The sequence below is a fragment of the Centruroides vittatus genome, unplaced genomic scaffold (genome assembly GCF_030686945.1).
Source record: "Centruroides vittatus isolate TY-2023 unplaced genomic scaffold, ASM3068694v2 contig_7, whole genome shotgun sequence".
Classification (NCBI taxonomy): domain Eukaryota; kingdom Metazoa; phylum Arthropoda; class Arachnida; order Scorpiones; family Buthidae; genus Centruroides; species Centruroides vittatus.
This window is the reverse complement of record NW_027122442.1, coordinates 1,117,021-1,144,451: the sequence shown is the minus strand read 5'-3', so window position 1 is coordinate 1,144,451 and position 27,431 is coordinate 1,117,021. Positions and strand designations below refer to the sequence as shown.

The 27,431-nt window shown below is 31.9% G+C and overlaps 1 protein-coding gene across 2 annotated transcripts in view; it reads right to left on the bottom strand.

The window, feature by feature from the left end:
- Usp12-46 (Ubiquitin-specific protease 12/46) overlaps positions 1-27,431 on the bottom strand; it is a 58,097-nt gene that overhangs the window by 7,482 nt on the left and 23,184 nt on the right. Inside the window, exons 3-6 of one of the 2 annotated variants that reach the window (XM_067276588.1) lie at positions 24,136-24,352; positions 20,077-20,157; positions 9,143-9,288; positions 6,508-6,668 (exon numbers count right to left, since the gene is read on the bottom strand). In XM_067276588.1, the coding sequence (XP_067132689.1) occupies positions 6,508-6,668; positions 9,143-9,288; positions 20,077-20,157; positions 24,136-24,352 (605 nt within the window). The remainder of the gene's footprint in view (positions 1-6,507; positions 6,669-9,142; positions 9,289-20,076; positions 20,158-24,135; positions 24,353-27,431) is intronic. The other variant, XM_067276590.1, reaches the window with a different exon arrangement.

Below are 27,431 nucleotides of genomic sequence, written 5' to 3'. Positions count from 1 at the left end.
CTAAAAATATTAAGAATAGTTTATGATGAAGACACTACGTCAAAGACTTGTGTATAAATGATACAAGATATTCAAAGAAAATATGGATCCATTCAGACCAGTATCACTGCATAATAAAGTTATTGTTGTTATGAATTTGACAAGACTATTGGCAATCAAACAATCTAGCTGACACTAGGTATTTCACATGGATCCATACACAGGATCCTCCATGACAATCTTAGTACATGACACATGTGTAATGTATCCTGAGCCATTGAAACCCAACACCACCTGACTAAAAGAAGGATTTCTGTGATCCCATAGCTGCCCTCTTCCCTGATGACTGCAGCAGATTTTTATCATCTCCCAAGGTTAAATAAGCATCTGAAGGAGGTTCAGTTATTACAATAAGTTGAAAGTGCTGCACTAGAAGCTATCCAATAGACGTCCAAAAAATTGGCCAATGATCATACAAGAAAGTATGGTCATTGGCAAAAGCATTTGATAGAAAGCACTCATTATTTTGAAGTAAAGGTAATGTGCTTTTATTCTCAAATTGAAACTATTATTCTTTTCTAATTTCATTTTTATCTCATACTAATTATACTAATAATTAAATGATAAAACAAGATTAATTATTATACTAGAGTTTGACTAATTACCCAGATATTTCATAATTTGTACTAAAGATTTGTGGTTATAATCCAATCTTTAGTCCAAATTAGATTACATGTATCAAAAATTAATTATACAGATATCTGTATATATATGATTTAAGATATTAAGATTATTTTTGCAAAATCCAAAACATAAACAAGAAAAGCCTTGCACTAAAGTTCATTAAAAAATAAAAATGCCAGTACTGAACTTTCTGACTTAAAACAACAAAAACAACAATTATTATAAAGCTCAAATGTTACAGTTTCAATTCAGTAATTACAATAATATTATTAGCAAAAATTACAAATTACAATTATTCCAAAATCTAAAATCACAATCTGATTAGAGGAAAGATCATCCTAGCAGAAGAAAAATCCTTAATCAATACCAATAACTTGTAAATACAATTCTACTATGACTCAGTAAATAGCAGGGGTAAAGGCTAGCTTGCTGTACCAGTCTAAAGCCAGATGCACACATGTCGCGCGGCAAGGAAAAGTGACAGAATAATGTCACTTTTTCTCGCCGCAGAAGTCTATTTCGTGCCGTGAAAGTTGGTCGAATTCTATCTTTCATGGCGGCTGCCATCAAGACGCGTTTCTATCAGCCAATAACAATTCGTCTGGCAGTCACGAGAGAAAATACAATCACGTGGTGTTTTAATGGCGGAAAGTTCGACATGGTTAACCGAGATAACTAACATCAAAGTAAAGAGGAAAGAATAATAAATTTAACACAAATAATCATATATTATTTAAATCAAAGAACGAAACAACCGAATCTTACTCAAAATAGTATTCTTTATTGAGAGATTTTAATCGAGGAAGCCTAGTTTTTACACCAGTTCTTTCTTGATCCAAGAAAATATCTCTAATCTAAAATCTTTGTTTGAATCTTCGATAAAATCTTCATTCGAATCTTCGACGAAATCTTCTAGCTAAATAAAGCAAGCTGTACAAAACAAAATATGTAAACACGTGGATAGCGGCAGTGTCGGTATCGTTCACCATCTTGAATACTAAACGCATGTGCCAAAATGTAAGTGTATTGCTGCTTGTGTGGTTGTGCTGCCGCACAGTGAAAATGCGTTTGCAACACCGCTTTTCCTTGCCGTGCCGCATGTGTGCATCCTCCTTAACAATGTTCTTTTATATATTGCTCATTTGCATACTACATATGCCTACAAGGAAAGGTTTTGCCTAACTTGTGTCTTTTCCAACATCAATTTACAAAAATATATTGGGTTGAACTGAAAGTTCATTTGGGTATTTACAAAATTGCTTGTCTGTGTCGCCACTGTTATGCTTATCAAGTTTTAACCTGTTTAGGTGGAGATTATGAATATTTACATTTTTATACGTAAGTTTACAGCTATTTTTTAAAATTCTGTTTTTAATATTTTAAGAAAAAACAAAATAAAATGGAAGATAAGAAGGTGCATTTTCAACATCTCATGCTCTATTATTTCCAAAAAGGAAAAAATGCGACAAAAACTCAAAAGAAGATATGTGCTGTATATGGGGAGGATGCAGTAATTGATTAAACATGCCAGAAATGGTTTTCAAAATTTAGGGCAGGAGATTTTTCTCTTGAAGATGCACCTCGGTCAGGATAGCCTTTGACCGTAGAAGATGAGTCCATAACAACTTTAATTCAAAATGATTGGCATAAAAAAAAAACAAACACAAGATAGCCAACATCTTAAAAGCATCTGAAATATTTGTCGTCAGACATTTAGCTAGTTTTGGTTACACCCATTATGATGTTTAGGTTCCTCATCAGTTAAGTGGATGTGTATTGAGTGTGTTTCACTTTTAAAATGCAATGATGATGATCTATTTTTAGTGTGATTAATAACAGGTGATGAAAAATGGATCATTTACAACAATATTCGATGCAAGAGATCTTAGAGTAAGCCAGGTGATCCTCCACTGCCACAACCTAAAGCTGGTTTGCATCCCAGAAAAGTAATGATTTCAGTTTGGTGGGATTGGAAAAGAGTTCTTTATTACAAGCTTTTACCCAGCAATCAAATGATTAATTCCAATAAATATTGTCTCCAACTGGATGAACTAAAGGCTGCAGTGCATCAAACATGTCTGAAACTTCCAAATCAACGGGGAGTCGTATTCCATCATGATAATGCAAGGCCACACATATTGTTAAACGTGCACCAAAAACTTCTAGACTTTAACTGGGATGTTTTGAGTCACCCTGCATATTCTCCAAATATTGCTCCCTCAGACTATCATCTTTTTTGTTCATTGCAGAATAATTTAAATGGTATAGAATTTCAATCTTTAGAAGGTATCAAAAATTACGTCAATAATTTCTTCGATCAGAAACCCACCCAATTCTACACAGATGGAATTATGAAACTATCTGTCAGGTGGCGTAAGGTTATTAAACAAAAGGGTGAATACATTGTGGATTGAAGGTTTTTATTTATTCCAAAATAGTATATTTTATTTCTTTCTAAAAACCAAACAAACTTTTGGTTCAACACAATATATAGAAAAGTATTTAGGATTTAAATATGACTAAGATATTAAATTAGTGGAATGTATTCTATTCATCATTCAAATCTTACTAAAAATTATGCAAATGAAGCTCTAATTGAGATAGTTACATTTAACATAACTCAATCTCAACACTAACTAAATATAACTATAAATCAAGAACTTTTTCTTGCTCTCACAATCTTCAGGAAAAATTTTTATTGGACTGTAATTGATCACAATTTGCAACTTTTATAAAACCTTTAGCAAGAAATTAGAAACATAAAGTGCATTATCTATTTTCTCTTAACTGCAACATTGTCATTGCAGGATTTTTACATATAAGATTGTCATAATGGTCAATGGTTTCATGTAAAAATTCACCTATTCTTATTCTAAATTTCCTCTTTATTTTCTTATTGTATGATTAGTTACTAAATATCCAATTTTCTGTAACATTTTTGTACTTATTTGCTTGAATTAAAAACCTTATAAGAAAAAATATCAATATTCATTATTATATTCGTCATTCAATATAATTATCAAGTATTCATTTTATTATAGTCAGAATTTATTATAAATTCAAACATGCATCAGAATAGAAAAACCTGATCACAAATTCTCTAATTTTTTAACAAAATTAAAACAATGTCTGTCCAAAAAGGAACCACCATTTATTTTTCTGCATTCTTGGTAACTGACCTTTCCTTTTAGGCTGCTTGTTGCCAGAAGTTAAAAAATGTTCAATTAAAATTACAAGTAATTTCTAAAAAAGAACTGGTGACATACAGACTGTTGCATACATCCATCCATACTTGGGGTTGTTGCTGCTTTTATCTACTGAGAAGAAGCGCTGGAAAATGTAGATTTTCAGAAAGCTGCCCCCTGGTGACGATACATGTAGAATTTCTTCCGTAAATTTTTCGTCGAATTGGAGAATTATTTTTTAACAAAATTAAATTTTTGGACAGACATTGTTTTAATTTCGTTAAAAAATAATTCTCCAATCCGACGAAAAATTTACAAAAGAAATTCTACATGTATCGTCACCAGGGGGCAGCTTTCTGAAAATCTACATTTTCCAGCACTTCTTCTCAGTAGATAAAAGCAACAACAACCTCAAATTCTCTAATTTATTGATTACTTAATGTTTGTGGGATTGAAGATAACCAAATTTTTAGTTTTACAGAAAATATATTAGAAAAATTTTTAACCAACATATTAATAGTTTTACACGTGTAAAACTGTTACAATTATAGTATTACATATATCCTTATAATGTTATAAATGTAGTCTAGTTAGTTTTCCCTATCATCTCAATTTCATTTATTAATACAGTACCAGACCAAATATATGGCTTCCAGAAATCCAGAATTACCAAAAAACTGACTAGTGCTGTGGTACATCTATATTTCACCATATGACTGCTTTGTTTTGGTTTCTGTGGTGAACATTTCACATGATGCCAGTTCCAGTATGACTGCTGACATATAATATGTTTAAAATAGTTTTGTTTACTTTCCATTGTTTATTTTATATATTAAGTATATGTTTAGCCTGTATCCAGAAAACCAGAAAATTCCAGAAATCCAGTACGCTTGCTGGAACTGGAAGTGGTCTGGATTTCAGAAACTGCATATTTGTCTGGTACAGGTATTCATTGACTTACAACTGATCGACTTTGAGATGACAACTACTGACTGGTATCTGGCAATAATTTGATTTAGCAACTTCCACATTTGGCACCACAAGCTATCCCCAGCCGGGCATATGATAACATAAACATCAATCATCATTGCAAATTTTCTATGAAGTTTTATTTTAGTTCTTACAAATTTTGATAATAGCATACATGCCAACCGTTCACCTTTTAAGCAAACAGTTTGTCTTTCCCTGCTCTGTTCACCCTGTAGCCTATCCTCACTTTTATCACTTTCAAGTGTTTTTAATAATTTCCATGACTATACTTTCTTTGAATATTCTTTGGTTTTAAAATAACTACCTGTACTCTATCAAGCAAATCTATAATGCTCTTGTATTTTAATTTTAGATATAAATTTCTACTAATTAATTTTAGTTTCTTCTAATTCAGTTTACTTGGCATAATCAGTAAGTTCCTGAACAAACAACTCTGTGGGTGAGGAAATTAGATGTATGCTTAGAGTTGATTTACTACAAACATTATATCTTCAATGACAAATATCCAGTCACTTGAGAGTTTATACTGTATGATTTGATAGATATTTTTCTCTTTTAAACTTCATGTAAAGTGAAGTGTCCATATTAGAATGGGTCAAATTTTTATGATAGCTTGATACTCTAATATAGAAGTTTTGATAGTGGCATCATTGCTCTCAAAAATGATAATCAAGTAAGAACCCATTAAATGGAATACTATAATATACATATGTTCAGCCATTTCAGGATTGCATGGCAGCTTCCATGAGAATACTGAACAATTCATCTATACCAGGCCTGGCCAACCCAAGGCCCGCGGGCCGCATGTGGCCCGTCACGTTAAATTGTGTGGCCCGCTAAGCGATATTATATAATTATTAAAACTTTTGTTTGCTGTTGTGTATATACCAAAACAATTAAATAAAATGAAAATTTGCCTGTGTCATTGTTATAATGCGCAAGTGCGAGTACGAACTCTTGGTATAAAATAAAATCTTGCTCATTTTGTATTTGTTTTTCTATTTGAAAAGCATGTTGGCCTAAATTGTGGCCCACCGTAATGTTACACGTGATCAAAGTGGCCCGCGAAACAATTTCGGTAGGCCAGGCCTGATCTATACTATCAATACACAATGTGTGTGTACAAATTTTTCCTAATTTTTAAATCATTTCTGAAATCCATATCAGTACAAAATGATCATACTCTAATTTTCAAAGAATCTCTTTCCTTCTTTGAAATAGCAATACATGCAAATGCAACAGTGAGGCAAGTGCATCACCACATAATCCCTTTTGTCAATGGCAAAATTTGTTACTGACCCATTGCTAATAGACATTTTTCCTTCTGTGATACAGAGTATATTCTTTGTTTTTTTACTTCAAATCATAAATCCAGTGTGGCTACTATCAACCATTAAGTTTACCATCAAAAATTGAACTAATTTGTTGGCAAACATTATAAGCATAAACTGAAACCCAAATTCACAAAAGCATTACAGAACACGATTTGTTTAATAAATTAATTTTTTCATGGTTTTCATAAAAATTAGAATTCTAATGTAAACGGTTCAAATTAAAAATAAGTGAACCAAACAGTGAGTTGGCAACATATAGTTCTAACCCTCTAAATTATTATTTTCATGCAAACAAAAATTCCTGTTTAGAAGATTTGAAAAATAAATTAACATACCTTTTCTGTGCTTCTTGTTTACTGCAGCAATTTTCACAATAGTATTTATGTTCACTACATAAAGTTTCTGTATTACTAAAACCCCTTAGACAGTGAGTGATTGATGTATTTTGATCCACATCAACTGAAAGATCTAAGAAATCTTCATCTTTACTGCTGACCTAACATGAAAGTAAAATATTTGGTATGATCCATTAATTATATTACATCAATCAATACATACTTAGCATTATAATATAATATTTAATAATGAAATATTATATTTTAAAATTTATAAAAACTTTTATTTTATATTAAAATTTAAATTCATTTTCATACCAAGAAAAAAGTTCTGTATCATTTTAAAATTATTTCTAAATCTCAAATAAATAAATAAATAATCAAAATAGTTTTTAGAACAAGTTTTTCTATTTAAATAATTAATTTATCCCATTTAAAAGTAGCAGAATTGTTTTAAGAAATGCAATCAAAGTAATTTAAAAATATTTCACTGTGTCCCCACTTGTTGTGGTTGGGGGATTACAATCTGTGCTGAAGTGTCTTCCTCACTTGAAGGTTGCATGTAACAAAAGACAGCTAAGAGGATCACATACCAATACCAAGATGAGAGAGAAAAACTCTTTTGAGAGGTGTTCATCAATTATAGAACTATTTTGTCACTATGAACTTGCTTTTATAGTTAAAAAAAAAAATTCCAACAAATTGAAAAAGTAACAGCTCATTTTTACAAATTTTACAATATTTACTGTTTCATATAAGAATTAATTATTCCAAAACAATTCTTGCCTTGTCAAATACCTTTATTTCATAAATTGCTGTTGAATAGTCATAGGTAGATTTAGGGACTACTCATTCCCTCTTCAATATGGAATTTTGCACTGTCCCTATTAGTTTTGAAAAAGAATAATCAAGGAAGTTTTTAAAATTGTTTTATTCCAAAGATGTCTTGTCAAATGTGATAGGTACAGCATTAAATTCCATACTGAAGAGGGGATGAATAATCCCAAAATGTACATATGACTATTGAACAGCAATTTATAAAATAAAGATTTTTGACAAGACAAACATTATTTTGGACTAACTAGTTCTTATAGGAAATTCAATAAATTAACCTGTAATTATATAAGGTAGAAGTGATTTTCTACTACTATTAATTTTATCTCAGGCATTTTCCACCAAATTGACTTACTTAGTTGGATAGCATGTAGCATGAAGATATCATGGAAACAGCTATGTAAAATTTCAATCAAAAAATGTTTTCTGTTTATTATATATAGGCTTTCAAAAACCATTGCAAAAAATTTCCACTTTAAGCATGCAATTACATTAAATTTTTCTTTGTTGTTGCACGATCACATGCATAAGGCAGCAATTTTCTACTCTGATGAAATTTTCAGTCATCTGTCAAAAACAATATCATGGATGTTTATCAGCTAAGCATAATGTAATGATATTCAGGGTCTGCACATCACTATAGCCTTGATTGCTTTCTCCATAAGATTGTCTGGAATGCTATGACCATCAACAATTTAAACATTTTTACAGGTTTATTCTATACCTGAAAAATCATTTTCTGGTCCATCTGGGAAACACTTTAGCCATCCCATCATTTATTTCCAGCTGAACTCATTTCACATTAGCTCATTATCACAAAATTTGAAAAGCTCCCAGTGTGAGCCTGGTCAAGGATATGTTCTGTAAACAAAACAATATCTCATACCTCAACAATGTACAATGTTGAAATTTTACATGTGCAGAGAAGACACATTACAGAACCTTTCAAAATTATCAAATTCGAGAAACAAAAATTACATGCAGTTTAATTATATATGAAAAGTCAGTAGAAAATCACTGCCTTGTGCATGCAATCCTGTATAAAAAAATTTCAACTTAGGAACACAGAATTAGCTAATTAGACTTGGTGACACATTCAGATTTCTGTTTTGAATCATCACTTGTTCATCTCTGAAGGTCATCATGTTTTAGGTTTACTTTTAACTTGAAATAAAAACTGATTCTGTTTTATAGTTTTTCCATCGTAGACAAAGTTCACTGTAGATGCTCTTCAAGACCCAACTGATTATGATTTAGACAGGTTTGATTGTATTTATTTTTGTATTTTTCAAATTATATTGTTTATTTGTAAGAAAATTTATTATTATTGTTATATTCCAACTAACACTGAAATGTTTTTTGTTCATAGGAACAAAGAGAGAGTAGCTTGCATATTCTTTTTCTGAGTCATTGGAAATGTCATATCAGTTTTAATGAATTTTAAAATCCAAACTGAAGTTAATAACAATAGAGTTGTTAATTAATGCAGTCAATTTAAGTATTTTAATCATTGGAAAATTTCATCCTCAGAAATTAAATCTGAGTTCCAGTAGATCTAGGAATAAAAAATATAAACAAGATATATACATAATCACAAATTAAATTTTCAAAAATAAGCTACTACAAATTTAATTTCTGACTGCAAATACTCATTTAAAATATAAAAACTCAACAGAGAAAATATTTGCCATTAAAGTATACTTTCTCTCCCAAATTTTAATAATTTAATAATAATTTATAAAAATTCATGCAATATACACTATGTACAAAAATGCAAATAGTATGAAGAAAAATAACTTACTGTTTCACAGTTGAGACATCTCGTTTCATTTGTAAGAGTACCTTGAAATATATCATGAACCCAAGTTGGTTCTGGTTTAGATGATTGCTGCTGATCACCATTCTGATTACAGTTTTTCCCTTTTGAATTGCCTTGCTGTTTCTCTGCTAACAAGGAAATAGATGACAAAACCAAATATTTAAGCAATTTACAGTGATTGATCTGATATATGATCATTATGAGGATGTTTCATAATTGAACAATCAGATCATTAATTAATAATAATAAAATAATAGACAATGCCTATATGTTATAGTTCAATTCTTGATATAACATTAATATTATAAACTATTTGTCCTAAGTAATAAAATATATTTTAATCAGTAATCAGTAAATACTGGGTATAAATAAACAAACAATAAAAATTATACTTCAGCAATATCAATTTAATTTAAAGCTTTTTTATATAGTACAGTAAGACCTTGTTTAGTACTTCCTCAACTAACATTGATTTGATATAACAGTCTGCTTGAAGCCTAAAAAACAGCTGATAATTTATGGTGATTCAAATGATCACAGCATTTCATTGATTCATATATAATACGATTATTCCTGAACATGAACCAATCAGCAAAAGGTGGCAGTTCGTTGTAATGCTGTATTTCCCCTAAATCTATGTTTGTTTGGTACAATTTTGGAAAAAATATAACATCATGGATGCCATAGCCAATATCAACTTTGCTTGGCAACAATTAACTGATAAATGAATGAATGGAGTGTGGAAGAAGGTATAGAGGTATCCAAGGATTCTGAATGAGAAGAGCCTATTGTTGACCAAATTGTCAACATAATCAATACAGCAGGACTAGGAGATGTAGATGAGCAGGATATTGAGGAGTTACTGCATGTTTCTGGTGAGAGTTTTACCAACAATGACCTTCAAAAACTGGCAGAACAAGGAATTTATGTAGAACTGGAAAATAGTGATTCTGAAAACAGAGAACCTAAAGAACTTGCTACAGATTTCCATAGTGAAAGTTTGGTAACAATAACTGAAATTGTTGATCAAATTGTAGCAAATGATCCAGATTTGAAAAGAGCGCAAAAGCAAGATGAGGCATTTTGGATGCGATATCCTGCTACCGATATTTACTTAATGAAAGAAAAAGAAAGCGACAAATGACACTAGATGACTTCATTGCAAAAAAAAATAATAATAATAATCAAGGATTTCAGAAGAGCTAGGACCTTCATCACAAAAATGAACGTTATATTTCTGTGTGCACATGTTCACTGTTTTATCCACTACCAGATGTAACTGTTGACTAGGGTTTATACAAAAACTGACTTTTTAAAACACTGGTTTTTGAATCTCAACTTTTCTACAAAACTGGTTAAAACCAGTTTTCGAATTTTTACCCAAAAATAGGAAATAAGAAATATTTACAACTTATTTTAAAACTTTTTAATTTATTTAATATTTATAACATTTCAAGAATATAACAAAATATAATCGACCAACGTCTACACAAAGCAAAAAAAAAAAAAAAAAAAAATGCTAGATTACATTAACACATAAAATTTACTCCATAGAAAACCATTAAAAAAATGAACAACAATGATTGCCTGCAAAATATTATTTTATTTCTTATTTTTTCTAAGAAAATATGATTTTAGAAAGCAAAGAATGTCTACAGATCTATTGCTCAACTGTGTCCTTATTTTACACAACATTGCCAGAAACAGAAAAAACTCTCACTTGCTACTGAGCTGGGATTAATCGTCTTTAAAGCATTAAATAATAAATCAAAATTTTTCATTATTCTGTTTGTACCCTCTAATACTAAAAACTACTTGTATAGTGTCCTAGGACTAGACAAAGTTCATTTTTTCAAGTTTTTGAAGATATTTATATAATCAATCACACAACCTGATTTTGGGGGGCTGTATTTGCGAAAAATCGCTTGTAGAAGTATGGTTCTTTTGACTTTTTTGCTCCTTTGGATATGCTCTACAGCTCTGAGAAAGTCCCAACCATCTCATTCAGAGCTTGAATTGAGCTGAATTGACCAAATTTTAAGCATAAGAGGATTTTTTGTTTTGTAATTAGTTTTATGAAACTTAATATTTAACAATACTTCCATTTTATGCTAGAGACGATTTTGTGTCAAAATGTTGATGTTTTTAATCAAATAATTAATTAATTTTTATGTTTTAGGTATAGGCTCAAAAACCAGTTTTTTTACTTGGGAAAACCCAGTTTTCAAATTACACAAATTTCTTCAAAAAACCAGTTTTTCAAAACTGGGTTTTAAAAACCAACAAACCCTACTGTTGACCATTCTTATGGATTTTTGCGAATGCAAATATGCATGGCAGTGTTGGAGCCACAACTTTCATCAAGGAAAGATTCAAAATATTAGCAAGGGGAATGTTGGAGATCTTCAAAACCTGGAAGTTATTTTTTTCAAGAAAAACCACAAAATACTATTGTGCATTCCGTGTCTGAGATATATTATACTATAACACTGTGGTATGCACGCCAGGCACAAGAGGGTGTGCAGGTTGTTCACTGCACAAAGTTGCCTATGAAAGGGGGCACCAAATTGAGTCTTATGTAATGGTAAAAAATTTTTTAATAATTATATTGCTACAACATTTATATTTATTTTCACTTTCTACACAAAATTATACAGTGTATGTATGCATTACCTATATTTTTTGGACACACAGACATGAATCTGCGTGTGTTCAACAAAAAAAATATTGTGGCAGACTGGTGAGAAGGCACCTCCTGTTGTCCGTTAATTACTTGTTTGTAGGCAAAGGAAATGGATTAAAGATCTATTTTCTTTGCATAGTTCACTACATTATCTGTAATGTGAATAGTATCACATCTTTCTTACAATTATATCCTCATTTGATATTTCTAGTTGATGACGTGACAATATAATGCAATTTTATTTATTAAAATTTAAGTGTTTGTCTAATATTTTAAATTGTTTTTGTAAATTCACAGTACAATTTTAAGATATTTTATAACAACAAAGTGTAAATTCTCTTATACAAAAAAGTCTTACTTGTTAATTTACTATAGATGTCTGAGTTGGCGAGAAAAAACAAAAAAAATTATCTGATGCACAAAATAGAAAATAGAAGTCTGCAAAAGAAGAATTGTGTCTCCAACTGTCAAGCTTCTAGGAAAATTTCAGGAATCTTCAGTGAAAAAAAAGGATGGAATACCATCAGTATCTCCATCATCTGAAATTTGTCAACCATCTTCAGAAGGAAGCTGTACAGAAGCAAAAGACAGACAAAAGAATATCCATCGTCACCTGCAGAAATAGATAGAACAGAAACTCAAGGACAAGAGTGTGTTATCACCATCTACCGAAAGAAGGGATGTAGAAGAGCATTAACAACAAAATTTTGGTTTGTCATCAATATCAACTGGTTACTCTTGTTTCAGAATTAGTTGAACAAAGTCAAATTGATGACATTCATATCTGCATTGTACATTGGGATAAATATAAAATTGACTCACTTCAACCATTAACTGGAGTGAAAAAAGGAAGAACCCAGAAGGGTTATGAAAACGTCTGATATTCAAGAGTTAATCATAATTTCACACAGAGTTAATGGGTGAAGTGAGTCTAATTTTATTGATGATATTTCAAAGAAATTTGCTTATTTGGAAGATCCAGGTGTGGCCAAAATTTTTCTCAATAAAAGAGAGAGACTACTTAGTCGAACATCCCCCTCTGTAAATCATCAACTGGAATTTTCCAAGAGATAAGTTAGGAAGAAAATTTTCCACTTCTTATTATAATAGATTACTTCCAAATAAAGGAAAAATATTAAGATTATGGTTAGTCTACTCGGTTTCTACAGACTCAGTATTTTGTTCGCACTGTAAACTTTTTAGTGACGGCAAATCGCAACTTAATAATGAATATGGATGCAAAGACTGGCACCATTTATCATATATTTTAAGTAAACATGAAAAAAGTAAATCTTATATCAAAACTTGTACCAGTTTTGCTCAATTTCAAACAAATTTCGCAAAAAATACTATAGTTGATTTGCAAGAAAAGAAATTGTATGAGACAGAATGAAATTAGTGGTATTTGGTAATTGAATGGATTATTCATGCAATACAGTTCTTAGTCAGACAATCCTTAGCTTTCCACAAAACATCTGAACAGTTATATGAAAACAATAATGGCAATAATTTTTTGAAGTTAATAGAAACATTCTCAAAATTTGATCCAGTTATGGGAGAACATTTACACCATATTCAAAACCCAGCTTCAAAAAATGTTACCCATTATTTAGGACATCAGATTCAAAATGAAATTGCTCATCTTTTTTCTGATGCAATTAGCCAAAATATATTAGAAGTGGTCAAAGATGCTATATTTTTCGATTATTTTGGATACAACCCTTGATTTAAGTCAAGTCGAACAAATGTCAATTATAATTTGTTTCGTACATTATAATAAAAATCAAACACAAATGAAATTAGAGAACATTTTCTAGAATTTTCCTCTGTAGACAACACAATTATTAGCGATTATATTTTAGAAGCGATTATATTTTATTTTAAGTCATATTAATTAAAAGACTAAATTTAGATATTCAAAAACTGGGGACAGGGATTGACATTGTCACTAATATAAAAGGCAAATACAATGGGCTACAGCAAAAATACTAGAAAATAATTCTAGAGCTGTTTATGTTCCTTGTTCAGCACATAGTCTAAATTTAGTTGTAAATGATGCTGTAAAAATTTCATTTAAAACTGTTAGTTTCTTCATTATAATTCAGGAATTTTACAACTTCTCTTCAGCACCCACAAATGAGGGACTATTTTACTTAAATATGTAAAACCTAAAATCAAAAACCATGGTCTAATACAAGATAGAAAAGTCATGTTGAAGTGATCCAACCATTAAAACTACAGGAAACATATCTTGCTTTACAAAAAATTAAAATTGATACTACAAAAGACATGAACACAAGATTTTGAGCAAATGCATTGTCATCAAAATTAGTCATTTAAATTTATTTATTTCCTGATTGTGTGGCATGATATTTTGCTAAAATTAATGTCATTAGCAAGATGTTACAATCAGATTATAATTGTAACCTGATTGAAGCTCTCAAAAGTTTAAAAGAAATTAAAAATGATTTTAATGAATTTAAGATCGTTTGAATCCATTATAAGTTGTGTGGCTCAGATGGCAGAAGACTTACAGATTGAGTCAACATTTTCTGCCAATACAAGACAAAGAATATTAAAAAGATTTGTTAGTTAATATGCCTGTGTGTCCTTATCTTAATTTAAACTTATCTTGTCTACTAGAACTTTATCAATTAACAGGACTTATTATACTGGATTTATCAGAAATAATATTGTTTATTTCTGATCTGTAAGACCTAATTGCTGCATCCATAAATCCAGTATAATAAGTCCTGTTAATTGATAAAGTACTAGTAGACAAGATAAGTTTGACTATTGAAAAGACTTTTTGATTACAAACCAGAAGATGAATGCATCAAAGTTCCAAAATTAAATTTTAAAACACCTTTCTTTTTGGTAATAATAGATTCTGCATTAATGTTGTTGTTGTGTGAAAGGTTTAAAGTTTTGGAAGAACACAATGACACATTTAAAGTTTTATCAAGATTAAACACATCATCAAATTAAGATGAAAGTGAAAAAGTAAAATTTTATCACTAAGAATTTAAGATTAAAATTGAGGAATTAAAAAATTAGCAGATCATACAAATAAGAGCAGTGATGTAGATGGTGCATCCCTATTTGAAGAAATAAAATCTTTAAAATGCCATTTAGATAAAAAGAAATGACTGTCAAGGATATTTTAAATTTTATCTATAATAATTATTTGGTTGACTGTTTCCCTAATAGTGCCGTGCCATTGACTTAAGAATATATTTGGCTTTATTAGTAACAGTTGCCATTGCCAAAAGTTTCTAAAAATTAAAAAAGATAAAAAATTAATTAAGGTTCTCAATGTTGCAAGAAAGATTATCAAACTTATCAACAATCTCTAGAGAAAGCAAATTATTAGATGAGTAGAACTGACTGCCTTAGTTAAAAAGTTCTCTTGTTTAAAGGCTAGAAAAGTTCCTTTGTAATGAAAACTTCCTCACAATGCATATTGTCCAGTTATTCAGTCAGCTTTAAAAAATGGATCTGTAGGTACTATTAACACAATAAACTATTATTACACAGGAAAAAAATATATATAAATTACATTTTTAATCCTAGACTTTAACATTTTGTTACAGAAAGTATGGAATTTATCATGCTTCAGCAAGAAGTCTGATCAAGCATTCCAAAATCAATAGTGCCAAATCAGCTGCAGCAAAGCCAAATAGCACACTCCACTGGCTAGTTGATATTTCTGCTGTAAGACAACAAGAATTAATATCAATATAAACAGATTTAATTTTTCATGAATCTCTCCTAGCCAGGTGATGAGAGATGGGGGACCACACCATCTGGCGTCCTATTATGGGCCTGGTCAAACCATGATGAGAATAAAATATAAAAACAGGCCCTCTTAATGCATACAGAGCAGAAATTAAACAAAGAATTTGCTGAGTGATTAGATGATGATGATATAGAGGTAAATATAATAGTAGTTAAAAAATATTAGTCTGCAGTGTAACTTAGTTTCTCATCAATTTAAATTTAATTATTACAGGCCTGGCCAACCCAAATTGTTTTGCAGGCCACTTTCATCATGCGTAACATTACGGTGGGCCACAATTTAGGCAAACATGCTTTTAAAAAAGTAAAACAAATACAAAATGAATAAGGTTTTATTGTTATACCAAGAGTTCATACTCACTCTTGCACATTATAACAATGACACATGCAAATTTTCATTTATTTAATTGTTTTGGTATACACATAACGGAAAACAAAAGTTTTAATAGATATATAATATCACTTAGAGGGCCACACAATTTAACGTGACAGGCCGCATGCGGCCCATGGGCCTTGGGTTGGCCAGGCCTGAATTATTATATGAGGGCAGTTTTTGTTTCAACCTCTGATGGTCTATAAAACAAAGACAAGTGTAAATAACAAAATGAATTTATTACCAAAAGTTAGGTACATAGTTACTTTTTGACAATCACCGTGAAGATTCAGGCCTTTGTCATATCTGTGATGAGCTTTACAATCTCCTCTTCATAGAAAGTTGCTGCCAGTGACTTGAGACGAGCCTTACTGTTGTTTTGAAGATTGTCATTAGTCTTGAACCTCTGTCTCTTAGCCACTTTTTCAGTTCAGGAAAGAGATGAAAGTCACTTGACGCTAAATCAGGGCTGTACACTTGGTGTTCAAAAAGTTCCCATCAAAGCACTGTGAGGTCAGGTATTGTGATGGATCAGAAGAACTCCAGAAGACAGCACGCCTCTTCTTTTGTTCTGAATGGCTCTCTACAGTCGTTGTAAAGTCTTGCAATAAACAACTGCATTGATTATAGTCCCCAGTTCCATAAACTCAACAAGCAACACACCTTTTTGGTCCCAAAACACAGTAGCCATAACCTTCCTGTTGTTGAAGGTTTGTTTGAACTTTTTTGCTTTGTTTGGCAAATTTGAGTGCATCCATTGTCATGAGTGTTGTTTTGTTTCAGGGGTGACATATTGAATCAAAACAACATCTCCAGTCACAATTGATGTCAAAAAATCATCACCTTCAACCTTATAATGGGTGAGGAATGTCAATGCTGACATGATCTTTGAAACCCATCAAGTGCACAGTTTTTTGTACCTTAGGTGATCTGTTACGATCCTGTAAACTGAATTTCTGCAGCACTATTCCCTTCTGCTTGAAGAAATCAAATTACACTATGCAACTTGCATTTGGCAGAAGAGTCAATCATAGCAGCCATGTTTACATGCCTGCAACCAAGATCACAACAGTGTAATGATGTTGGAACTGGCAGTGGCTATAGTGGAGGAGATGTGCAATTGCCCTCTGTGCATACCCGCCTCATTCCACTCAACTGACTGTTTACCTGCACAATCGGAGGTTGAAATAAAAACTGCCAAAATGTTTGGTATTTAACAGGTTAAAAGGCATCTCTTGCCTACAATCTACTGAACATGTCAAATAGCCAATTATTGATATAAACAGTTGAGATGATTGGATAATAGGAGAGTGGGTGGTTGAGTCCTTACACATATACTGTAAATGATGTAAAAAATATAACAATAAGAACACTTTGAATTAATTGTATCTTAATCACACTTTGAATTAATTGTATCTATTTTAGTAATAAAGAGGAGTTGCTGAGCTTGCATAAATATGGTTCCAGGCTTATTGATAGAAACATGGATTTAAATAGGCTTATCATAATATGTTTTTCTCAAACCAGGACAATTTTGAGAAAATACTCGCAACAGAAAATTAAGCCTACTAGGATAAGTACCTATGATTGAAAAGGATAAATAAAGTAGTTGTTAACAAAACAATGAGTTAAAAGCAATTTTTAATAACTGAACTAAACATATCTTATTAAGAAGTTATTAATATTTATCACTAGTGTAAACTTTTTAAAAAATTCTTTGTATTTAAATCGGTACATTTAAAATAAAATACATTTGAGGAAGTTCCTATTGCTTGTCTTATGTTTCGCACATTTCAAGTGATTTTTAATGTTTGAATGCCCACCATGAGTTACTGAAAATTCTTAAAAGAACAGTTCATATTTCACTTGGTCAATATGATCACAGACATTTTTTCAATCATCAGTAAAAACATGGTTTTTTTTTGCATTTTAGAGATTAAATGAATTTAATGTACAGTACGAAATAATCGCAAATGCCGACCAGCAATTTGAACTAGATGAAGATATGACATGCACAGCAATGACGTGCCAATGTTGCCAACTCTAAATGAAACAAAATATCTATAAAAAAATGAAATAAAAATATCTGGATCTCATAGGCTACATGCTATTATATATTCTGTGAAAAAATAAAACATCTAAATTCATTAGGCCATTATGCTATAAATTTTGGGGAAAACATCTAGACAACATTAAAAGTACTTAGATCTAGATACGAAATATTTAGATTGGCAACAGTGAGGGTAATTGCCAAATTGCCATTTTACTCGAGGCTACACTATTTTTACTTCTTGTATATTCAGCACTTTTAAAATTTTACCAAATAACTGGGACAAAATGACAAACTGGCCGGGATGCTGGGAAAACATCGTCAAACCAGGACAATCCCAGTCAAAACAGGACGTCTGGTAAGCCTAAATTTAACCCGGGTGAGGTCGCAAAGGTCAACAACCTATAGAGGTTGCTGCGGTCACCTTGACCCGCATTTTAGATATTAATTTTTTTCTTAACCGTTCAACTTTTTTCACTTTTTTCTTTTAAATATTATTTTTCATTCTGTTTAGTAATTTAATAAATATATATGTTCAGTTTGTAAGCCTTAGTTAATTATTTATTAACATTCGAATTTACATGTAAAATTTTGGGGAAAATGTTTATAAGTATCTGAAAAATTTTAACTATTTAAAAAAACATGAAAAAATTAGTGATGATAGAAGTTATTTTTATCATAGAAAATGTATGTCACTTTATGATTTAAAAAAAATTATATTTATTTTATTTACATTACATTAATAATACAAATTTACGCAGATGTCAAGGGTCGTTGTGGGTCACCATGACCCAAAAGAGCCAATATCTCTTAATGCGTTCTGAGAAACTGAGTAACGGCGATACGTTTCGATAATAACAATAAATTTAGGAAGCTACTGTAAGTCACATCGGTAAAACTTAATTATTAACGATTCAGTTGATCATGAAATAGGAGGTGCGGGTCAGAATGGGTCATGCGACCCCTCCCAGGTTAAAGTCACAGACTGTAATAACTGTATAGAAAGTAATTAGCAAGCTACATGAACATCAATACTCTGTGTTTGGCCCTGACAAGGTAATTGACAAACTAAGATGCCTTAACATCATGGATGAACTGTTATTACGATCTGTGACTTTGAGTCCCTGTTTATGTCAATATGCCTAGAGTCGTGTTTTTGCAAGCTCAGAGACTTCCTCCTATATAATATACTCATCAAAACGAGAGTTATGCTTATTATGATGTAATATTATGGGAAGGGGCTTTTACAATAAGGGGCAGTATAATTCTTGATGACAAGAGAGAGAGGGGGAAGAAATTACTACGTTTTTGGTGATATAATATAAAGACTGCTCTTTATCCACATTAAAATTATTTTCTATTTAATTTTTTCTAAATTTATTTTACCATTTATTATTATATTATTTTTATTATATATATTTTTAATATTTGATAAATAAAACAAACAAAGCTATATGATTAAAAAATTTTGCCATTTGGTAGGCATTTTTATCTTCCATACAAAGTTTAGGAGACTCTTCTCTCTTCCTCTTAGTATTGTTTTTTTCATTTCACTTATTTTATAATTATATCTATGATGAAGTGAAATAAAAAAAACAATGTTTAAATGTTTGAAATAGTACCTTCTAAACCATAAATCAGTGTCATGCTTCAAACAGCTGTTACAGAGATAAAGAGTATATGGAGGAGGGAGGTTAAGTAAAGGTCTTACTTTTGCTCTAACAATCTTCTGAAAGGTATACATTGTCACAAGTTAAATGCCACTACAGATTATCTGTGTGAACTTATAGTAATTGTATTGCAGATGCTTTAAGAATAAAAGACATCCAAATTATATCATATCAAATTTATTACTTTTTAAGTGAAGTTTCACCATTCATCATTCAAGCAATTATTCTAGATTACATGTATGAGTGAATTATATAACTTAATACATTAAAACATATTAATTAAAAACAATATATTCATAAATAAGTTATATCAATAATAGATTAAAGAAAAGCAATTTTTACCTTGTAAAATATCAGCTATAGTATTTAGCAAATAATTTAGGAACTCATGAGCATCTTGCTGCATATAATTATCAAAAAGCTCTGAAAATAATAAAGGAATTATGAATTACAAAAATACTTTAGTATACTTATAAAAATTTTAAATAAGTTTTTTGACAAATTAATATGTGAATGATTAATAATAAAAAGCACAAGTTAACGTATATATTTTGGGAGAAATAAAAAAAATTCTTGTTGACTCTTTGAAGAACAGAACTTCACCCCTTGCCATCCATGTAATCCCTGCCTTTGACACTTAATTGGTTTCAATACTCTTATTATCAACAATCCATTTTTGTTTAAATTGTAAGAGAAAAACAAATTAATACAAAGTTTTTGAGAAATTGGAAAAACTGCCTGCCTTTGAGTAAGAAATGGACCTGAGGACATGAAATACCCCAGTGTTTCTAAAACTTCACTTTTTTGGATAGAATTAACTTTATATATTAAATATGTAATTAATATTAAAAATTATTATTTTAAAAAATATATAAAATAATGTCTTTGCTTTAAAAAGTTTAATCTAATTTAAATGATTTTATATTTTTTGGTTTAAACTTTAGAGGTGTTTTTAATTAAGATAAATAATACAAGAAGCATTTTTTTTTTAATTCTATGATTTAATGTGCTTTCTTCCTTTTTCTTTTGAAAAAACAAAAATTCTCATCACTCACTTGGAGTTTTATGTGGCTCATGCTGCCACAGGCATGGACATTCATCCACCCATAGTACATTTAACTACCGACCTCGTGCCACCAAAGAGAATGGAGGAGTTCATGAAAGTGTCTCTCAAGTTCCAGAGGGTAAGGATTGTCAGGCCTCCAGTTCTTGTATTGATGCAGTGTTTGAATCCAGGAGATCCAGTGTTCCAGCATCTCCAGGTCATCAGAGGACACTGGAAACTTCACTCGCAAGTATGACAAGCAGGGGTCATCTTGTTGCTAACAAGAGCTGCACTCAATCAAGGGCAGGGTGACTGCACCACAACAGGTATCCCTACCATATTTCAACAGCATCCCTGTCAAGTGAGGCCCCAGAAGGGGCTCCTGCTGGTGCTTTCACTCCTTATCGGCAAAGCTACCAATTTGTGTCAAACAAGCCCAAACAACTACACTCTACTTATTCTGTCTGAACACAAGACTTCCCTGAGAACCCCATTCATAGCAGTTACAGAAACTGTTTCCTTTGCCGCTGAATTTCAGAGGCCTGTTACAGGCCCCTTCCACATCAGTGACATTGAAAACAACCACCGTGCTTCAGCCATACCAGTCTCCCTTCTGTTTTGATGTGAGTCTGCATGCCACTATGCCAAACTGCAGCTCTGATTGCCATCCATCTGAACAGAGATAGGTTACAGTGTAGGGAGAAGTTCGAAACCCTGATGTAGGCCACAGATAGAGACATGGCAGGCAGAGAGCAAGCTTTGCTAAGACCTGGTACACAGACCCACGGCCTATGCTATTATGACACCTCGACCCAAATCTAAAGACTTCATCAAGGGCTGAGGCCAAGGAAGGATCTTAGGATCCTCTATAACCTGCCCACCTCTCACTGCTAGACCCCTGCCACACCAAGGCTGGTTCCTACCTCAGGAGGGATCAACACTAATAACTAGACAGCGGACATTTAGGCCCTTAAAAGTGGTGTTTTAGGCGCTTAAAATAAGCTCTTAAATTGTCTTGTTTAGGCTTTTTAAACAAAAAATAGGTGGTCAAAATTTGCACAATGAACAATTAACATACTTATCAAGATGATAAATTATTTATTTAACATATGTATTCGAAACAGAAATGCACATATTCAGAATGATGCACACACAAAAGTAGACACACAATGTCTTTACATTTTTTATTCCCCATAGTTAGCTTCATAATATATTACAAGCACTTTTTCCAAATTTTTCAATAGAAAAGTTGCAATGTTTGTCACTGAGAATTAATTTATATACAGAGAAAAAGCATTCCACATCTACTGAAGATGATAAACAGTATTTCAACCCTGGAAGAAGATGAACTGGGAATTCACTTTCAGTTTTGCTCTTCTTACCTGCCAAAATATCAGCCACAACAAACAAGCACTTTAATCCAGTACTCTTTTGAAGCATTGCTTTCAACTTTCTTCACTTTTTTTGCAGCAGTGCCTGGTGAATCACAAAGTTTCTGCTTTGCTCTGTTGAGGAGATCAATTTGTTCATATATAGGTTTTCCACTACTTTCAAGAGCAGTAATAGTATCTGCAATGAATGTGAAATAACACTTGATGTACACCAACTTGTTTTGAACATAAATGTCATTCAAAATTTTCTTGGCTTTAGTTACACAAACTGCATCATCCGCTAAAGTGGCCAGAAGTTTTTTGATATCGGAGAAATGTTCACTGTAGTAGTTACTACAAAATCTTAGCCATGTATATGCTAAGGGAAAAATAGGCATTTGCCTAAAATCCGCTGTCTAAAAATGACAAGTAAACATCTCTAACGCTATATTTATTAAATAAAAGCATTTATTTCAAAATATTTCATATAGTTTTAATTTTATTACTATAAAATTGTGTCAGGGGGTGTAATTTATTTCCGTTATTATTGCATTCTAATTTTTCTGCTTGGGATATACATTCAATGGGACTTAAATAAAAATAATAAATAATAATAAAAAAATTTGTCTAATTGCAATTTCAGGAAAAAAAAAATGAAACTTAAGCAGTTTAATTTAAGAATTAAAGTAAACCTTTGCAGAAAATGAAACAAAAAAATTAATAAAAAGTTTTTAAAAATATGGAAACAGACTAAACTTTGTGTTTTAGGCAAAAATAGGCAGTAATGTCAAAATAAGCATTTTTAGGCATTATAAAATACCATTGTTTCAGTCTAAATGTTCATACAAAATCTTAGTCATGTATATGTTAAGGAAAAAATAGACATTTACCTAAAATCCACTGTCTACTAATATAACAAACTGTAAGTAATCTAAGTAATTTGCCTCTGCCAAGTGGCACTACAGAGTACAAAGAGGCTATGTCTTAATCATAGGCTTGGTCTGATATCCAGCAGTTACTGGGTGTCTTGGACTCTTTTAAGTCAAACCTGAGATAAATGCTCAAGCTCTGACTCTGGCTCAACCCAAGAAGGGACCACCAACCTTTGCCGCCTTCCTTGCTCTCAAGTCCAACCCTCTTACTTGGACATATGTTTTTGGTGTAGCCTGTTCTGCACTTAGAGTACTCTACCAAAGAGAATCCAGTTCTTGTAATGGTCAGCGGGGCCCCCTAGAAAAGGAGGTCCTGCCCAGTGGGTCCACTGAGCTTATAGGTCAGAGAGACCTATTACTTTTCCCATCAATTCCTTTAGTTTCTTTAAGTTTTCTTTATTAGCTGCTAGCTTTAGGGCAATGTGTCGTGTGTACCTCGCCCTCAGTACCCTACTCCTGATCTCCTGTACCAACTCGTCCCTGTGGTACCTGTTGATCAGGGTCTGAAGCAATGAGTGGCTGTCAGAGTAAACTGTGACTGGCTCTGGACCCGGACATTGGATCTATGTCTGGAACATGGATGCCTCCTCATTCAGTCTGACTGTATACTTGTACTCCGTCAGAAAAGACACAGTAAGCAACACCTACTAAGCTACCATATTTAGAGTCATCGGTATATATTTCAACACCGCTGCCTGTCTGTTCACTGGCATCCCAGTCTAGCTTGAAATGCAAAGAACAAAATTATTATTCTTTGCCTTCCAAGTTCAAATCTTATTGGTTTTAAAAATCTGAGGAAGACCAGGGTGCAGTCAAAAATGTTTGTGTTCCATTAAAGTGTTATTACTGGACTCTTAAGATTCTTGAGTGTAATACATCACTCAGAAAAGTGAATCCCTTTTAACAACTTTTTATTATTACTTACATAAAATGTTTAATAACTATTATTAGTAATACCTAATATTATTTTTTTCTATCATAAAGGATGATATAAATTAAACAAAATTTTAAAATATTATTTTTTAGAAGTAATATAATAAATAATTGTACCAACCATTTTCTTTTCGGAGACGTGTAATAAATTTCTTAGGAGCTATTGTTCCAGTTTTCTTTTTCTGTGTAGCAATGCTGTAGAAGAGATCAGCTAGACATGTTAACAAGGTTTCTTTGGTACGTTTATTTTTTGCTTTATAATCCAGAACTTTGTCTCTAAACGGCTTACAGAAGTACAGAGCTTGTAATACAGAATTACAATAACAAGTATTGCCAAACTGAAAATAGTTTACAAAATGTTAAAATGACTAACAGTAGTAATTATTGATAATAAAATAATTAATAATACAGAATAAAATTCTATTATAAATTATACACTGAGAAAAAACTAGAGATCTATTTTATCAGAAAGCAAAAATCTCTTAATACTGTATATAATATATAGCATTCAATTAACTGATTTTTAATCCAATGAATTGTTTCTAAATTAAATTTTTGAATCTTTACTATATCTTAAAAATCAGGGTTGACTAAACCTTGTCAAGAAAAGACAATATTGCCTATCAGAAATATATGAGAGTTGCATATTCTATTGAAACAATATTTTATATTATACATTGTTAAAATATAATTATCACTGTTTTATAGTAAATGTAACCATAACTTTACTTATACTTTATCAGGGTGTCCAACAATTTCTAATTTTCCTGATATTTCCAGGATGAAACCTGCATTTTTCCCTAACTGAAACCAACTCACTATATAAATTCATGCTCACAATTCATTTAAACAGTTCACAATTCATGCCACCAAATGAAACTCAGTTATAAGACTGTTCAATTTCCTTTATTATAAAATATAATGAACTGATTAAACAAAATGAAAAATTAACATATTGTTGCTTCAAAATGTGCAGAAGATTGTATAGCACATACAGGTTCAACATGACAATTTTATTAAAATATGGAAATTCAAATTAATTTCATATTGGTATTAAAAGAAATGGAAGCATAGGAATGCATTCACAAAAAACATCTTACATCTCTACATTAAATGTAGTTTATTTAGCCATATATTACATGTAATTCATTTGAACATATTATTGATAAAATATTTATTTATTATGAAATCTAATATTTCATAAAAAAACAAAATCTATGTTTATTTTCTTGTAACTGTAAATTAAAAATTTATAGCATGTAAAACTTCTTAATTTAAATAGATTTCGCTATTAAACTGTGCAAAATTTCAATAGATGAGTAAACTCAAATGAAGTAAAATCAATTAACCAGGGTTAAATCCGTTCAAATTACAGTTATTAGATTTAGCATGCTATAATACTGGAAATAATACTAATGTCACGTAACATGTTTTGCTTCCAAGCTCCTTACTTATACTGTGAATCTAGTGTGCACTTCATTTCTCAGTTTCTCAAAAAGTTGAAAAGGGTGCACATTAGAACAGAATAAATACTGTACAGTAACATCTTTCCAAAAGAGACTCTTAATGACATTTTGCAAGAATAATGACAAATGAAAAAAATAGTCTTTTAGTTAAAATAGTGATCAGTTCCAAACCCTGCAATCATAAATTGCAAGCAATGCTGAAATGTAGATGGATTCTACATACCATTTACTCAGTAAGAACTTTGAAATTGTTGTGATAAGACCTCTACAACCTCATTTCCAAAGAAAACCGACTGTTAGCTAGGGTTGCCAACTGCTTTTTAGTGAATCCAAGACAACACTTAAAATTAAGCTATTTACAATAGAAAAAAAGCTATATTTTTTTTCATATAACAATTTAAAGCCATATAATTCAAATTTTGTATTTTCTGAAAACAGTGAAGTAAATATTGTAATTGTTATACTGGGTGGGGCAGAAAGGATGGACATTTTTGAAATGGTTAGAACTCACCACCAGGTGAAGTGACAGATGTGTGGAAGGTGGGCATGAAGGTAATGAGGTCTTAGAATTGTCTTTTCAGTTGAAGGCATGGAGCCATGGATGATAGAACACAGCATGTTTGCATACGACTGTTTCCTGATTCATGCGCAAAGGGGATCGCTGTCATACACGTCTGATGGGAATACATTTCTGCGTCCTTGCATACGACGGAAACATATTCCCATCAGACACTGTGGTTTCAACCAGGATGGGGTGACAACCCACACAGCTAAAGCATCAATTGACATTATTCATCATCTCCTCCCAGGCTGTCTCATTTTCAGGTTCAGTGACATTTATTGGCCTCCCTGTTCATCTGATCTATCCAATTATTTCTTGTGAGGACACCTTGAGGCACATGTATATGAGCATAAGCTCTGTTCTTTACAAGCACTGAAGGAAGCTCTTCACATGGAAGTCGCCAAAATCGCCTCCAGAAATGCATCACTGATAATGGACACCACATGAAAGATGTTTTCCACACATGATTCTTTTCACGTGTGGAAACATCTGTAAAATGCTATTTCAATAAAAACTCGCATCTTCCAACAAGTATCTTTTCTAGTAACAATTACAGATGTTGTGATTTTTTAAAAAACATCCATCCTTTCTGCTCCATCCTGTACTTTAATTTAATTAGCATGCATAATGTAATCTTAGATCATCATTCATATCATGCAACACAGCTATGTGCATGTGGGTGCCGGGAGGCGGCCGATTTCTCGTTCCTCCTTTTTGTCGGCTAACAGGTCCGTGAGACCTGCCCACGTCAAGATGGCGGTTCGGAGGAGTTACGCGTTACACGAGTGGATGCGAGTGGAGGAAGTGAATGGGTTCGACGGTAGAGCGGCGGATGATGACATTCGAATAAAGGACATTACAACGGATAAAACAATAACAAAGATTTATTAAAGCTAACTTGACAATTACAGATACGGCGAGCGTCGGTCGCCTGAGTTCGTATTCGCGGAGGGAGAGTTTACAAAACTTCGGGTCATACCTCGTGATCCGGGTCGATCTTCACAGTCGATACGATTTCGTGGATTTCCGGCGGTTCCCCTCGACTTTTTGGCCGCACGCGCACAGGCTAAGAGATAAACGTAACCGACCCCCCTTTTCTCCGTCGTCGCCCTTTTATTCTCTCGGTCACGAGTTCCAGGTTCGCCAACCCGCGTTTTTCGACTCTGGTTCCTCCTGATTCATTTTTTCTTTCTTTTGACTCATATCCCTTTTCCTTCTACTCGCGCGGAAAGGGATGTATCATTACCGGCTAAATTCCGGTGGGTCCGAATTCTCACATGCACATTCAAATCGTTTCAGTTGTTTCCTTTATTTTACACAATGTATTATACATGCTGCAATAATAATGTTTTTTCCTTTTCCAGGTTTAATATCAAATTCCCTAAGATT